The 17008-nt window shown below is 38.8% G+C and overlaps 1 protein-coding gene across 2 annotated transcripts in view; it reads left to right on the forward strand.

The window, feature by feature from the left end:
- The first annotated feature begins 1090 nt into the window (after nucleotides 1-1090).
- The window catches only part of RAB28 (RAB28, member RAS oncogene family), a 66215-nt gene continuing 50297 nt past the window's right edge, over nucleotides 1091-17008 (forward strand). Inside the window, exons 1-3 of one of the 2 annotated variants that reach the window (XM_056347538.1) lie at nucleotides 1091-1541; nucleotides 8869-8965; nucleotides 14141-14229. In XM_056347538.1, coding sequence (XP_056203513.1) covers nucleotides 1464-1541; nucleotides 8869-8965; nucleotides 14141-14229 — 264 coding nt within the window. In that variant the 5' untranslated portion in view covers nucleotides 1091-1463. The remainder of the gene's footprint in view (nucleotides 1542-8868; nucleotides 8966-14140; nucleotides 14230-17008) is intronic. The other variant, XM_056347542.1, reaches the window with a different exon arrangement.

Genomic DNA, 17008 nt, shown 5'->3' on the forward strand with positions numbered 1-17008 from the left:
TTGACAGATTGTGCAAGTATCCTGAAATATAGGATGAAATTCAACAGGGACAAGCAGAAAGCACTACAGTTGAACAGGAATAAAACCTCAGAGTGCCTGAAGTTCTGATAACAGGAGGGGATTCAGAAGTTTTTTAGTAAATCAGAAACAGTATGAGTCAGCAATGTCATACCGTGACAAAACCAAACATCATACTGGGATATAAAAACAGAGGTCTTGTATATAAGACACATGAACTAATACTTACACCCTGCTCAGCAAGGCCTCAACCAAGGTACTGTATCCAGTTTTTGGCACACCACTTCAAGAAAGTGGAGGGAGGCCAAAAGGCAAGCAAGGAGAACAATCAGAAGTCCAGAAAAGACAACCGCGGGGAAAGACTGAATGATGAGTTGTTTAGTTTACAGAAGAGGACAGACCGATGACACCCTAACAGCTTTCAAGTATGTGAAAGACTGCTGCAAAAGATGAACTTACACGCTGTCCTCCATGGTCATTGTGCACAATAAAATAATGATTTAAAATTCAGTTAGGGCTATGTCAACAAATTTTCTTACTGCTTGCCGGCATGGGTAGAAAAGTTTGTCGCAGATCACATAAGAAGGCTGTCGCATCCCTGTCTGGTGGGTTTAGGGGAAAGTCAGGCAAAGGGCTGTCAGGGCCATGGGGAAGGTAGGCTGGGCTCGGCTCAGCGCTTGCTGTGCAATCTGCTTGCTGTATTAGCAATTTCTTTAAAAATATTAATACATCTTGTTGCAGCGCAGAAGCCCAGCCAAGAAAGGGACTCGCCACGGACGTAGCGAGAACGCACGCAACTCCTTGGCAGACGCGGCCCGCCTCCGCCAGGCAGCACGGCTGCGCGCGGGTTTTCTGCTCGCAGGGGAAACCTCCTCAGGAAATTGCCCGGCCTCTCCTCTCCCCCGTAAGCCTCCCGGTCGCCTGCCGCAGCTGCCCTGCCCAGGAGGCCTGCGGCCAGCGCCGGCAGCAGGGCGAGAGCCCCGCGCAGGCCGCCCCGCCCCGCGCCGCCACCAGCCCCGCCCCCCCCACCTCTGACCCCACGTTCCTTAGTTACCGCGCGGGGCGTCACTCCGGGGCTATGCCGCTGCTGCGCGTGGCGGCGAGTCGGGCTGAACCATTCACCCCGCCGCTGGGGGGACAGCGGAAGTGAGGGCGCGGCGGGTACTCCCGGCTTGCGCCGGCAGCGGCGGTTGGACTCGTTGCTGTAACTCCCTCCTGCGAGCTACCCTCTCCCCCTCCTCTCCGCGCTCTCGTTGGTTTCGTCCCGTAGGGGCCATAGCGACGGCGGGCGCGCTCGGGGAAGATGGCGGCTCCGGCCTCTGCGCCGCTGCCCGCTCCGTGAGCACGGCGTTCGCTCCTTTCCCCCTTCCCCTCCTGGCTCCTGCACCCCGTCCCTCCCGGCTGCCCTCCGCCTCTTCTCCTTCCCCTCCGGGGGCGTAGGGATCATGTCGGACTCGGAGGAGGAGGAGAGTCCGGACCGCCAGCTCAAGCTAGTGGTGCTGGGGGATGGCACCACTGGCAAGGTCAGTGCCGGCCCCCGCCGGCGGCACCCCGCTCTTCTCCGTCGCCGCGGTGCCCCGATCCCGTTCCCTGGCCGCCCCCCTCAGCGTTTCCCGCCAGCTCTCCTGCTCAGGAGGGAGCAGCCCGCCGCGGCTTGCAGTCTGTCGCGCAGCCGTTGTCGCGATACCCGGCGGCGTGACGCCGGCTGACCGCTCCCCCTTCACTCCCGGCCCTGCGCTTCTCCCTCTCCGTAGCGTGTGGGGCGGGGGCGTAGCGGAGCGCCGGGACGGGCCCCGCCGCTGCCCGGCCGGCGGGCTGAGGCGGGCGTCTCGCCGGGGAGCTGCGCTGCCGGGCCGCCCGCACCTGCTCCGTGCTCGGCAGCGAACCCCCTGGCAGGGCGTCCGCACCCCCGCGGAACCCGAAGAGGCTTCATCAGCCTTTAGACGTGTACGACTTTAATCCAATTTTCTTGAGCCTTAATAAAAGGAGCGGCTAATAACGTGACTGACGGTGGGGCTGCCTGGTACGGAGTTTCCGGCTGATCCGCGCAGAGCGGGTGCCTGGAGCGGCCGGAGCGGCCCGCGGGTGCTGCCGGTGCCGGCGGGGGCCGAGGCCGGGCCAAGCACGGGAATTCGCGGTTCCCACCGAAGCGAGGAGCCGGGGAGCTTGTTTAGATGGGTCTCCACGCTCTCCTCATTTGGGTTTCAGAGCTCGTACCCCCCCCCCCCCCCCCGAGGTAGACAGAACAGTTTGCATCGGTTTGAGTTACTGTTTCAAAGTTTGGAAAGGTACTTCAGGGTCAGTTTGCTTTTTTGTTTGTGACTTTACGGTTTTTTCCTATCTATAATAGACATAATTAAGTACTATTCATAAAAGCTTTTTCATAAACAAGTTATACTTGTCTTCTTAAAAGAGAAATTTTGACAGAGACCAAAGAAGGCAAAAGGGAGGCTGCTTTCTTACCCATTTAAATAGTCACTGTACTTTACACGCATGAACATACCTAGTGCTGTATGTAGCCTGAATCCTTTTGTGAGATACACCTGAAAAGAGCAATACTATTGTGTGTGTGAAGGAATACAGTTTTTCTTCCATCATTAACTTTTGAAAACGTGGGGAGACAGAAAGTCTGCCAGCATCACAGTTTATATGAAAAGTAGAGGTATTAGTAGAGGTGGTTTAAATGTACTGCCTGCCATTAATAGAAATAAGCTCTTAGGGAAAGTTCATGCGTGGTTTTGCTCACTTACTTATGCAGAGCTCTATGAGGAAATAAAACATGTTTTTATCTCCAGTGATTCTAAACCCAGTCTGAGGTGGTACTGTATTCATCTGAGTCAGTAGATGGCAATTCCAAGCAGCTATGTGATCACAGGATTGACAGCTGAAGTGCTGTTTCATTGGTAGCATTCCCCAGGAGTTTTCAGTTCAAACTGAGGAATCCTTTCTCTACTGCTGTTTAGCACCTTGTGACAAGACCTCTCGCCAAACATGGATTTTCAAGCGTTCTTGAGTTTTGATGTATATTCCTTCTGGTTCCTACCTCTCTCTTGGGAGCTGCCACTCACTGGATCTCCTACGGGCTCTAAGAATACTGTGCTTCAAGTGCAGTTTATCTTGCATGAGGAGCAGCTGTGCTATGGTGGGCTGCTTTTCCTTCTGTCCCCCCTAGATGATGCTGTAATAGAGGCTTCTTCCAGCCATCCTGATAGCCTAGCAGCAAACACTTGCAGTAATAGATTTATTGTAAGATCTTGTAAAAATACAAGAAGTGATTGGGTCATAGAATGGAAGTGTAAAATGTACCTAGTACTATTTGAAGCACCTCAGAAGATGAAATTGTTGAGGTTCCTCTCCTTTGTTGGCTACCTGCTCTGCTTACCTGTTGAAGTGTGTATGTCTGTATGTCTTCAACAATATAAATAGTCTGCCTCATATCTGGTTCACAGCTGATCTTTACATGGCTGCATACTTAGCCTCGCATTTACTGTGCAAGACATTGGTTTTTCTCTTCTGTCACTGGGATCTTTGAACAGGAGGCGTGTGGGAAACAATGGAATATATCTTAGAAATATGTCTTGTGTTTAGTGGGAGATGTTGATATTTGACTTCTTTCTATTGTTTGCCTTCCTGCCAAGAAAAGAAAAAAAAGTTTTATGTTCTCCCATTTTTCTCCCATTTGGCCATCTGGGGCTGCCTTGTCTTCAGTTCTCCGGGGGTGGGGTGGGGGGGTGGGGGGGGGTGGGGGGGTGGGAAATGTCCTTGTGAGTCAGCTGGCTGAAGGTGTAAACTTGTTTTCTTTTTCCTTGCTCATTGTTTAGACAAAACGTGATTCGGGTTCTATGCAAGGGTTGGTAGCAGTTTAAAAACAAATCAGTGTCAGTTCAAGCTAAGAGTAATGTTTACATTTCCAGTAACTAGGGATTGCTCTATCCATGAGGCAAGGGAGCGGTATCATGCTGCTGTTCATTTGTTTTGTGGTGGCTGAATGGATAATTGGATTCTTCAAATTTTAAGGGTAGGAATAAGCACTGCTGGAGCAAGCTGTAAGAAGAGAAGAGTAAAAAGGGAAGAAGCAATGAAAGGAGTGAGACAGAGTAGAATCTGAATAAGTATTAGGGTAAAAGAGATGGTAAGGGAACAGTAAATTGTTGAAAAGCTGATGAAGGCAAGGTTGGTTAGTAGGAAGATAATAGAGAATGATTTTAATGAACTAGACAAACTAGGAAAAAAATCTGAAATCAGAAGTAGGAAAAATATGAGATGAAAATAAACAGCAGTTATTAATAGCAGTTGGCTCTTTGATTTTGATTACAGGAAGGAATGTATGCAACACAGCAGCCTTATGCATCTAGATTTTAAATCAACCCACTCTTTCTGAGCCAAAATGCTTTTCCTTTAAAATAAACCAGCAGTACTAGTATGGATTGAAAAAAAATGACATTATGGTCCAGGTATTTCTACTCTTGCTATGAACAGGTTGGCTTAGCATTGTTATATACTTCAGTATTCATTTGAGCTAGAACTACTCTGATTTGCTACTGTTGAAAAAGTTTTGGGCCTCTGGAAACAAATCTTGGAGCTATTCATGGGAAGGGAGGTACTGAAAAATAGGTATGCAGGAGGAGCAAAGCAGCCAAGGTTCTGCCTTTCTGCCATCAGCTGCAGCTGAGACTAAACTATGGTAGCAGAAACATCCTACCTTTTCCTTCTTTTAACAATGGATGGTGAAAATGAAAGAGCAAATGCTTGACCTGGTATGAGAATTTGCAGGAGCAGAAGCATAGGCTGGAATACAGAGTGGTGTCCTGCTTGCTTTAGGATTTTTTAGGATGTCAGATTTTTAAGCATTGAGCCAATTTTGGATCTTGTTGTTGCACATGGTCTCAAAAACTTAATCAGTGTTGACAAAAACATTGTTACTGTTCAGTCTTACAAATGGAAAATTGCAAGTGTCCTGTGCGGATTGGCGTAGCTTCATAGATCCATGTCTAACGTAAAAAAATCTTGGTAATTTTCTCTTTATTCAGTACTTGGGAGTGGGGTGGAAAGACATCAGCTTCAGATGACAGAGCTACTTCCTTTGTTTGCAAGATATTTTGTCCCCCCATAAAGCCAGACTGTTCTCAGTGAGAAGTTCCCTTGTGTTGGACAGTTAATGCGTTTTTATGCTAGTTAAAGCATTGTTACTTAGTCTAGCATTTCTTTTCATTTTGCTTGTCTTAAAATTCTTGCCAGTAGGGATAGGACATGACTGAGGGATGAATGTTGCTGTTCTTGGAGAACAGCAGTGACATTCTGGAAGGGAGTGAGGGAAGGGATGGATAGATGTTTGCTTTTTGGAGAGTGGGTTCTCAAATGGCTGGTAAAGTTGGTATATGAATAGAAATTCATAGCTTTGGAACTATGTGCTTGTATCCCATTGAATTTTGGTTTTAGTTTTCTTTCAACTAAGATGCTGTACTTTGGTGTTGCTTTCTGAAAGCTTTCTTCTGTAGGATTTTACTCTTAAGAATTGTCATTGATGGGGTTTCCTCTACAAGCTTCCCTGTTGACCTGGTGAGTAGTCAGTGTCAGTTAGAACTGGCTGTTATTGCTTGTTCTGTTTGATTTTCAATTTATTTCATAAATACTGTTTGCTATTTTTTTTTCAATTTACTCTGTATGTAGGTGTTTAGGAACAGCGTGTCAGCAGTTTGTACTGTTGATGTTGTAAAATAGAAGCAAGAAATTGTCTTGCCTCACCTGTGAGGTTTAATTACATCTGTTTCCAAAAGAACCTTCCCAAATATCCCATTGTATTTTGCACATAGAATAGTATAAATGTTATGTACTATTTTTTATAGCTGTCTTGATTGCTGTATGTTAGAACCAAAAGATTATTTTTTTTGTCTGAAAGGAGAGGGTTTGTAATGCCAACCTTCAGTAGTGTATTGCTATTTAGAACAGCATGTGAGTGTTTGCTTTGAAGTATTCAAGACAAATGTGTGAACCTGCCAAACTTGGTCTCATGGAAAGTTTGCTATGAAAGATGGCGTCCTGTTTGTCTTAGTAGAGATTTGAAGGAGCAAGGTCTTCTTGATATCATGCTGTCCTCTGATCTCTACATTAATGGCTGAAATTTTATGGATAGATGATAATTTTTTTATAAATGGTCAGTGATCACTGATTACTCTTTACAGCTACAGTTCTACTGAAACATTATTTAACTTTAGTTATTTTTTATGTAGATTGTACTCAACATATCCTTACAGGCAAAACTGTCATGCAGAGTCTTTTATGGCAAGCATGGCAGAGAACAATTTTAGGATTAAAGGGAGTATTTGTATTGTAGGGGTACTTGAATATGCATTGACATAACTTCTTTGCTTACTGTTGTGGAGAAGTTTGAACTGTTGCTCTTAGCTTAGTATTTTGTGGACAAATACTTGTTCTGTGAATAAATAGAGGACTCTACTCTGGTAATTCAACACCTTCCTTGAGCTCTAAGGTTTATTAGAAAAAAAAAAAATTAAAAAGGAGTTAGTCAATGATTTTCTGCTATAAATTCCTTTGCATTCAAGAGCAGAGGAAAACTGTTTAATAGAACTTTGCCATGCTGTTGATTACTTGCTGCTCTTATTGGTTGGCTGTTAATTGAATGTATGTTGTTTGTTTTTACTAACACCCCTAGAAGCCCTCAGGGAATATTGAGTGTCACAGAGTGATAAAGCTAACATTTACTGAGCCCTTAAAACAAGAAGGGAGTGGTTGCTTATTTAATGGGGATCTAAATTAGTGTGTTGGAGAACGTAGAATTCCATGATATAGTCAGATGACATTTTAATCTGTACTCTGGGTACTGGTTACTTTTCTGAAAAGGATAATTTCAAGAAGACTGGTATACTCCTGCAATGCTTTTATTCTTATCTACATTTTTAAGATCATGATGGATTAAAAATAATGTCTTTGTAATCTTGACATGCTAACTACTGATTAAAAGAATCAGTTCTACTGACTTTTTCAGGGCTACAGTCTAAATCTGTATTGAATTTTATTTTGTGCATGTTGTTAGTATTACTGTCACATAGCTGTAGGCAGAAGAATCTTCTCACGATTCATCCTCTGTGGTCTTCACCCTCTCCACAGTGATCTAAATATATAAGCATACTCATGCTATTTCTAGTTTACTTGCTTTTTTTTCTCTATTTATTTATTTTTTTTTAATCCTCTTGGGGTTTGAGTTCAGTGAAGTAAATGAAAATGTTGCCATAATCTTTAATTGATTTTTTGCATTACTTCCTAAACATATCTTCTCATATCAAAATATATTTTTTTAAATACATATATATATATGACAATGGTAGGAATATAAATGTGAGATAGAAACAAGAAAACAGTAAATGTTATGTTATTTACTTAACAGATAATTTAATAGTTGAATAAATGTTTGCCTATTCGTACTAGAGCTTTAATGCTGGAGCTCTGGTGATCGTGTTTTCATGCAAAAAAAAAGTTACAATTTCTTCCTGTGTACATTTGACATTATCAGTATAATTTAGATCTGTGTTATAACTGTTCTATTAATAGAACTTGCCTATTCTAATTTTTCAGAACTATTGGCATTATTTTGCTATTGCATTTTGAACTAAATGTGCTCCAACAATAATTTTTAATAAAAATTTATGTGACTTATCTCTTTGGATCTTGGTGAATGGAAAGCTGACAAAAAAAATTCCTTCTTGCCCATTTTGAGTTTTCTCTGACAGTGTGGTTTTTTTTGGGATGTTAGGATTTCTTTCCCCTGTTTATATAAATGCATATTTAGATTTTTTTTTTCTGCAATTACTTTGTTTTTATAATTTCACATCATGTCAACATGAGATTTTTAAGTGTATGCCACTGATTTGATATAGGATGTATTGTATCTGTGTCATTCATTTTTAATATAGTATTTAATTTTCTCCACAATACAAACCTTTGTATGCTTTAGAATTGCACCTCTCTTCCCCCTTCCCTGCCCCCCCATCCCTTTTTTTTTTGGCTTTAAACTTTAGATTGTGGGACGCCTTTTTTTCTTTCCTTTTTTTTACCCGCCTACTTAGAGAAGTTAAATTGCTGGTGAAAGAACTAAATGCCTTGCTCCAATACATTGTGTAGGTTAGTTGTGTATCCTTTTAGTAGTATGTAGTAAAAGCTGATTATTATGTCAACAGTGTATTGTTCTACTTTCATAAATCCACAAATATAAATTGAAGAAATAAGTTTCCAAAGTTCCCCTTAAAGGAATGATTCTGCAAATGTGTGTTCTTAACATGAATTTAGTTTTTCCTGTGTCCAAGAAAGTACTTTTCATATCTTAGATTTCATGTGATCCTGAAATTCTGATGTATTTCTGACATACTTTGGAGCCCCTGTGGGACTCTGCATGATGCAGATTTCTGTTCCCTCCCAGAAAGTTCATCTGGGATCAAGGTGTTCTGTACCAGAGAAGGAGCCTTTTTGCAAATGAATGTTTTTTAAAAATAACAAGCTCTTCATGTATGGATACTGTCACTTTAGATTTGTGTCTGTTTGAGCATACTAATGATACCTCATTCAGTTTTGTGTAGTATTTTGTAATATGACTGTCACAGTACCTTTGAAATACAAAGAAAATATGCACCTTGCTGCTTTGTGCATAAATCAGTAGCCTTTGCCACCTCCTCTTACTGTGTTGAAGCTGGCTGGAATGCTTGTCAATCCAAATCCATGAACGCTGTTACCATGCATTGATGTAAAAAGTGCTTGACTGTATTTCATGCTTCTGGTTTGACATCAAGATTTTTGCTGTTTAAAATGACAATTTAATTTGATATTGTTCTGTTTCAGACGTCCTTAGCTACACGTTTTGCTCAAGAAACGTTTGGAAAACAGTACAAACAAACCATAGGACTGGACTTCTTCTTGAAAAGGATAGTATTGCCAGGTAAGAGAATAAAAACTAACACTGAAAGGTTGGGCAGAGTAAGACTTGCACAAACAGATTCTTCAAAGTAACGTGTACTAAATAAGCTTAGTGCAGTGCTTTTTATGGCAAAATAGCTTATTCAGAGAAAAAGTTGTTAGTATGTTCTTGCCAGGTGACAAAAGGTTATGCATTTACAACATAGATCTTAAAGTAGAACACTGGATTCAAATAAAAGGAATGTTATCTATATTAATGATTTTTATTAGCTTTATTTGAGTGTACTTGCTGTCCATGTGGCTAGTGTAACATACAACAATGAACTGGAACTTTAAAAATACTCATTGAAAAAGTATATGTGTTTTGAAAGAAACATATATATATATTTTTAAATGAAATATACAACTTATATTTGAGTTGTGTGAGAGAAGCATAATGCAGCTATGGAATTGCAGTGCTCTAATATGTGAATGCTGTTTTATGCAAGGCAGCATGAAATTGCTGGCATTTAATAGACCACTAAAATTTAGGGTCCCTCGGCACTCATAAAAATACAGTTTGAGCATTCAAGATGTTTCACTTCACGACGGCAAAGAAACTATTTAGATGCCAGTTGTAGCACACTGCATGGAAAATGCAAAGAAATAATTAAAACAGAATAGTTGCTGGTAGAAATTTGTCTCTGAACAATTGGGGGTTTGAAATAAGTCTTTTCACTGATTTGTGGCTGCTCTAAGTATGAAAGTTTTTCATTAAATGCATTTTCTTCTGGCTTCACAAATGAGAAGAAGTTAGAAAAAGTATAGGTAATTATTAAAAGTTGTGAGATTTGATGAAGTTGATGCAAATTGGGTAATTCTGTCTTTTTTTCCTTGCGGAGAGCGGAATGGGAAGCAAATCCAGAAATGAAACATTTTAGCTATAACCTGAAGTTCTAAGAAAATATATACAGTTCTTAAACTTATTTTGTTAAAATTATATTGCCAATAATTTCTTGATTATGTTTATATATTTTCTTAAGTGAAACAGAATAATATTTTCAGACTATTCCTGCATTCACTATTTTGGTTTGGCCATTGCTGTACTTTTTTAGTATCTGGTGAGTGATAAAGTACCAAATTTCAGTGCTTATTTATCCTTAAAATCAACAGAGAAATTTGTTATTGTCCTGGTTATGCCTCTAAAAATACCAGTGTACATAATACTTAGCAGCAGTACTTGCAAGTGGAATGTGTACACAAATCATGCAGTGTGCATGCTGAGAACTTGTATTTTGCAAGTTTTTTTCCAGCTGTTAAGCATACAGAAGCTAGTAGTACATTACTGGGATTCTAAATATCCTTGTTGTGTAGAAAATTTGGAAAAATATCAACTATTGATTCATTCAAGTTTTACTTTTTTTCTAGTTTATTTTGTAATAAAATCAGAAAGTAGATGAAAACAGCACCAAACCAGCAACACTGTCTGCACATCTATTTTCCTCATTTATCATTAAAAAAGTAATAACTTTCATGGAATATATTCATATTCAGGAAGAAGCATTTTTGGTAGGCTATCATATTTTTGCCTATGTGTTTAGGTAAATGGATTTCTCTGTTTTATAGGTAAGCTGAACTGGTGGTGGGGAGTGAGAGGGAAGGAAGAGGGAGGGAGTAAAATTTCTAAATACTGGAGTGGGAAGCATTACTTAAGGAAGCGGATTTTTCTAATTTCTTGATTAGTTCTGGGTTTGCAGAGCTGCTGTGTTTACTTGAAAAGTTAATTCATACCGCTGCACAGAAATTATGTGTGTATCAGTAGGAAAAAAAAGTCTCAATTTCTTTTCTTTAGTAGGGGAACTGACAAATAACTATGGTTCAGTAGTTCAATTTTTTTCTCCTTCTTTAAATATCAGCAAAGATTCCAGAAGTTAAAATTACTGATTTCTCAAATTGTACAGAAGTTTACATTAGGCTGCATTAGAAATGCATTTTAGCTTGTAAAATAAAATACTGTTTTTTCTGGGTTTTTTTCTTTTTAAAAATAATACTAGTGTTTTTCTCCAGTTGTTTTAGTAACTGGTGCAGTTTTGCAGTGAAGTAAATATTTTACATGGTAATACCATATGGTTTAATACAAATCATAAATCCTTTGACTAATTTTGAACAATGTAACTTTTAGTGTTCCACTGTTAACAAATTCTCTTCATGCAGCTTGTTCAAAATATGTTTTTCAAATGCAAATCAGTTTCAGTATATTTGTTGATGCAGTATCTTGTATAGTCTGGATGCAAACACGGTGTAGATTTTACTGTTTAAATAGTGTATCTGTTAGTCAGAGGGTCTGCTGATAGAGATTCTTAAGAGCCACAGTTGAATACTTTTAGGAAGGCTGTGGGTTCAGTTCAATAAACGGGATTCTTCTGTTAAAATTCTTTTGTCAGTGCAAAAAGTGAGCAGACTTGTGTTTTTAGTTCCATCTTGACTGTGCAGCACTTGAAGTAAGGTTAACCAGTGCACCAAGTATACTTCTGCAGGATCACTACTGAGTCAGCCCAGTGGCTTCAGTTCATACTAGAAACTGTCTAGGTACTTCCACTGTGTTGCCTCAGTTATTTTAACTTCACACTTGTGTGCATTTTCTACAGAGGAACGTGCTAGTATTCTACAGAGCGCTAGTGTTTTCTTGTTCCTTATCAATATATTACTTATTATTTTTATGCCATTCTTCAGAATTGTGTATGTTAACCTTATTTCTAAGAACTGTCTTATTATTATGTTGTCATTCTCCAGTTTCTGTGTTCCTCTTAAAACTGTGGAAAAATAGATTCCAATTTTTTCGCAGAAAACTTTATGTGGTAATATCACAGTTGTTAATTATATATTTGCTAGGGAAATTGTCCAGAGTTTTTCCTCCTGTCAGAATAATCCTAACATCCTTCTTTCTCTCCCAAAATCAATTTGAGCACAAAGCAGATATTACAGGACCCAACTGGACAAAAGGGAAAATGAAACATTTTGCACTGGAGAGGATCAGCATGGATTTCAGTAGTTAGCGAAGTCTTAATTAACAACCATGTCACCTTAAATGAACATTGCAACCCTTTTTTCCCAATTTCTTGTTTCTGTTGTTAGTGAAGTAAATTATTCGTAATGGTAGATTTTTAAGTTGAACAGTCACTGTTACACAATTTAATTTAACTTCCTGCATGAAAGTTTCTCAGATAATTTCATGGAGTTATCCAGATACTAAGCCCGGTATGCTGTGCATGATTGCTGCTCTTAAGAGCAGATGGAAGTTAGAAACTTCCTAAACCATTTGAACACAAAATTAGGCATCTAAAAATTGTTGAGTTTGAAAGTGATAGTATTTATAAAGCGAGAATATTTATAAAGCTTTTTTTCCAAGTAGCTGGCATGAATGACATAATAAATTTCCAGTAGAATACATACAACCAAATTAAGGGTAGAATACTGCAGCACAGTGAGCTTTTGTGCATGTTTAGTTTGTTTACCCACTAAGGATGCATAGTCATTTCAGACTGCGGATTCACCAGTTTATCCATGCCAGATGCTTTATGGAAGGCTTTCCTGCATTATTTGCAGTCACTTATGTGCTAAGCTTTAGAAGTAATTAATATATAATACATACACTGTCAAAGCAAGTAAGATTTTTATTCTATGAAAGGTTGCCTTTATCAAACTGGAGTGTTTATGATGTATCTACTAAGCTCCATGTAGAAATTCTTTATCTTAAGTATCAGATAAAACTCAGTGTAGCTTAAAGGTACTGTGAATAGGTTGTCTTGCATTCATCTCTATATATTTGAGACCAAAGTAGCAGTTTAGGAAATCTGCACTTTTAACTAGATTAAAGCAAGATTCATCATAAAAATATAATGTGGTATATTTAATATCACAAGTAGTGTATTCAGCTATATAGTTCTAACTTGCTGTTTATATTCACCTAGTGCTGGGATATATTTCCACAGAGCACACTTCCTTGCATAACCAATGTGTGTTAGTTATAAATTGATGGCAGAATAGATCACATTCTGTAAAATAAGGTTGTTAATAACATAAAATAGTTGAATTAAGAGTGTATCTTTCTTAGCAACTCAAAATAATGTGTTCTTTTTCACTCAAATATTGTGATATGGAATATGTTGCATTTTTTTCCCTAAATCCAGGAATAAAATTAACAGGCAGTTATAATTATTTGTGAGTACGTAGAATTGTTATTAACATGTAAGTCATGTGAGTTGTATGTAGATTAGAAAATTCGTCATCAGCCCTTAGTGTATTAGAGTTTGGTGCTTCCAGGTAGTCATACAATTTTGAAAACAGTTCTCTCCATGCAAAATGAGCCAAATCCTATTAATATGTTTGTATGCATGTGGTGACAAACTTTGTTGTGTGTATGTTTAGGCTGTGAGTTTGAGTTGTTAGCTGGCAGAGTATGTATTTAGACTGATTTCTTGTTACTTTGTTTTTTAAAACCTGTTAACAGTTTCAACATAGCTTGACTGTTTAGAGTAGAAAGGAAGATGTTTTCTTGATGTAGATTCTTTGAAGATGAAGTTATGCAGATTGTGTCCAATTTAGTTGTCTGCTTTGGGGTGGTGCCTGGAGGAAGTAATCATGCTTTGCATCTCAACTTGTATGTGTGTCAGTATTTCCATTTTTTAATCTGTGAACTATATAATTCTTTATAGTACTAAGAGCATCACTACCAAAATGCAATTAGTGTGAAGTTTTTCTCTGCTTCGAGATTTGTAAAGAAAATTTGTAGGGGTGTGTATGATACGGTATGAAATAATGTGGTCAAATTGACATTTATTGTGTTGCCTTTCAATTTAAAGTACTGTGCTATAGAGCTTTGTCCAAGTTTTACATATTTCTCTGGTGCAATATCTTATATAATTTCTGGTCAGAATGTTATACTTTATATGATTCCAATTCTTTTAATATTCAGCATGTTGATATCTAGCTATAGTTTTACTGCATCTTAATGACTTAACTGGACACAAGTGACTTTTTTCCAAATAATACGTTCATCTTTGTGTTGAAATTTAGTTACTATTTATTGAATACTGGTAAAAAGCTATTGTTATTGATAAGCTAGAGCTGTATTACCTGCTGTGATAATATATCTTTAATTTTATTAGGATCTAAACTTTCCAGGTTACACTATATCTGTATCATTTCTTTTTCCCAGGAAATCTGAATGTTACTCTTCAAGTGTGGGATGTAGGGGGACAAACGATAGGAGGCAAAATGCTGGATAAATATATTTATGGAGCTCAGGTACAGTATAACTGCTACTAATAATTGTATCTATAGTAGTTATATAAAATTCACTGAAACATTTTTCTTAAAATTATATGTATCTTACAGGTTGTTTTTTTTTTTTTTTAAATCTCAAAAATGTTGAATCTCTGCTTAGGCTAAACGTAATTTATATTCACATGCAAGTCTAATTTTGGTGTGTGGTTAGTTTTTTAGAGTTGACTTAAAAAGCAATGCAAGAGTGCATTTGTAGATCTGTGTAACTCTCAAGAAAATATGTATGTTTTCGGTGCTTTGTGTCCTGAGTTAAGAAAAGCACTCACAGTAAAGAGTAAAGTCTATTTGGATATCCACATGGTAGATAGAGTGGCTGCTTTAGAACAGATGCCCCCTGGGGGGAAAAAGTAGAAGGAGGAAATTAAGAGCAATCCTACACCGTTAAACTCATACATGCAACTGGGGTTATAAGAGGGCAAACAAAAGGAGGCAACTAGGTAGCTAAATATTTTTGCAGAACTTCTACCAATGAGAATTAATTTTATCTTGAGGCTAACTAAGCAACTTAAAGTGAAGGATTAAGTAAGAGCTAAAGATTATAACAGTATCTTGGGTTATGATATGATTTAGGAGGATGTACTATATGCCAAATTTCTTAACGTGAGTGATCCTAGAATGTACTCAGTTCTTTAATTTGGAGTTTGTAACAAGAACAATAGCCATAACATGTTTTATTATGTATTGTTGTATTTGTCTGAAAAGAAAACAAACACACTTATTTTTTCCTCCCAATATTTCAAGCAATAGGAATGAGGAATCCTAAAACTTTTGTTGGACAGAAACTTTGTACTAGTAAGTACAGCACAGGAATGGCTAATTAAGGAGATTAGGATTTATTAGTTAAAGGGATAAACCCAAACTTGTCTATTTAACATTTTTTCACTTTCAAAATACGTCTGAATGTTTTAGCTGTTGCATCTGTTTTATAGCCTTTTCTTATTTTTTAATAAAAAATGTTGTGCTGTCCTGTTAAAGATCTACCAAGCAACAGGAGAAAGTGGCTTCTGTGACAGAGGGAATTTGATTAATCACAAATTGTTGCCATATGCCCAAAGTAAACTCAATGAAAGAAATAAAAGGCTATTAACTTTTTCTGTATTGAATTTGGTGATAAACTTAGAAGTTTCTTATCAGCAATAGCAGGTCAAAAAGTTAATAGCAATGCCCCAAAGTAGTGAAAAAGTTGGTATCAGCAAGTTTAAAGTTACAAAAGTTTGATTTTTGATCATTCCAAACGAATTATCAAGAAAACCCCCTACATCTAATCTCTTCTCCTTTAATCCTCCCCCAGCCCTCATTGTAACCCTAATTTTTTTTAATGAACTAATGGCTATTCTGTCTCCCATTGTTGGCATGTGTTGCCAGTGTCTGTAATAGGCTTCTTACCATCAAAGCTGGTTTGTAACACACTCTTCTGCTAGCTTTTTAACAGCACCTGTTAAAGACACATAAAACTATCTTCATTTTCCTCTATTCATGAAACAGCATCAATAGTTCAGAAAGGCACTGCTTTCAGTTTATTTCTAGGCAGGAGCTTATTTCATGTTGAACATCTGTAGCTTTTTAGAAGAAAGTTTTTTTTAAAGTATGTATAAAAATTCCTGTGAATGGGCAGCAAAGCAGCAAGAAAGTAATTGGGAAGAGCTAGCATGGAATTAGCAAGGGTAAATTGTGCCCAACCAACTTGATTGCCTTCTGTTGTCAGATGATTGTCTCTGTGGAGAGGAGAGCAATGGATGTTATTTACTTTGACTAAAGCAAGGCCTTTGACATTATCTTCCACAGTATTATTACAGAGAAAATGTAAAGATAACAGACTGAATGGGTGGGTCTTAACGTGACTGAAAACCTGAATGGACAGCTGGACTTAAAGATGGCCCATGGCTGAATGTCTGATTGGTGCCTGGTTATAGTTATATTCCTTAGGGGCTGGTACTGGAGTTGTGTCTTTTTGTTAATTCTTTGAAAAATGGAACAAAACATTATTTGTAAGTTTGCAAATGGCACCAGACTGGGGAGAAATGGTCATTGTGCTGGAGAGTAGAACTGTTATTGAGAGAGACTATGACCAGCTGAAGGAGTGGACCAACAGAAAACTTGTGAAGTACACTGAAGACAAATGCCAAGTCCCCTGTACCTGGAACAGAGTAACCTTATGTAGGCTGGAAGTCAACTGTCAAGTGTCCAGCGAAGGGCCATAAAGCTGAGTAATGGACTGGAACATCTCTGCTATGAGGAAAGGCTGAGAAATCTGGATTCTCAACCTGGAGAAGAGAAGGCTTATCTGGGGAAGGGTGCAAAGAAGATGGAGTCAATCTCTTTTCAGTGATGCGCAGTGACAGGACAAGAAGCAGTGGGCACAAACTGATACAACAGGAGGTTTTGTCTGAACATCAGGAAACACTTTTTCACTGTGAGCATTACCAAGCACTGGCATAAGTGGCCCAGAGAGGTTGTAGAACCTCTGTCCTCAGAGATATTCAAAAGCCATCTGGACATTGTCCTGGGCAGCTGGCTTTACGTGACACTGCTTGAACAGGGGCATTAGACCAAATGAGCTCTAAAGGTCCTTTCCAACCTCAGTCATTCTATGAAATGGCTTTGAAGAAAAGAAAGCAGAGGTCCTACTGGAAAAAAAACCACCCAACAGTTGATGAGTCAGCAATGCACCCCTGCAACAGTAAAAGCTAACTGAATACTGGGCTGCATTAGTAAGAATGCAGTAGGCAAATCAAATAAA

This window comes from Falco biarmicus, chromosome 1 (assembly GCF_023638135.1).
Source record: "Falco biarmicus isolate bFalBia1 chromosome 1, bFalBia1.pri, whole genome shotgun sequence".
Taxonomy (NCBI): domain Eukaryota; kingdom Metazoa; phylum Chordata; class Aves; order Falconiformes; family Falconidae; genus Falco; species Falco biarmicus.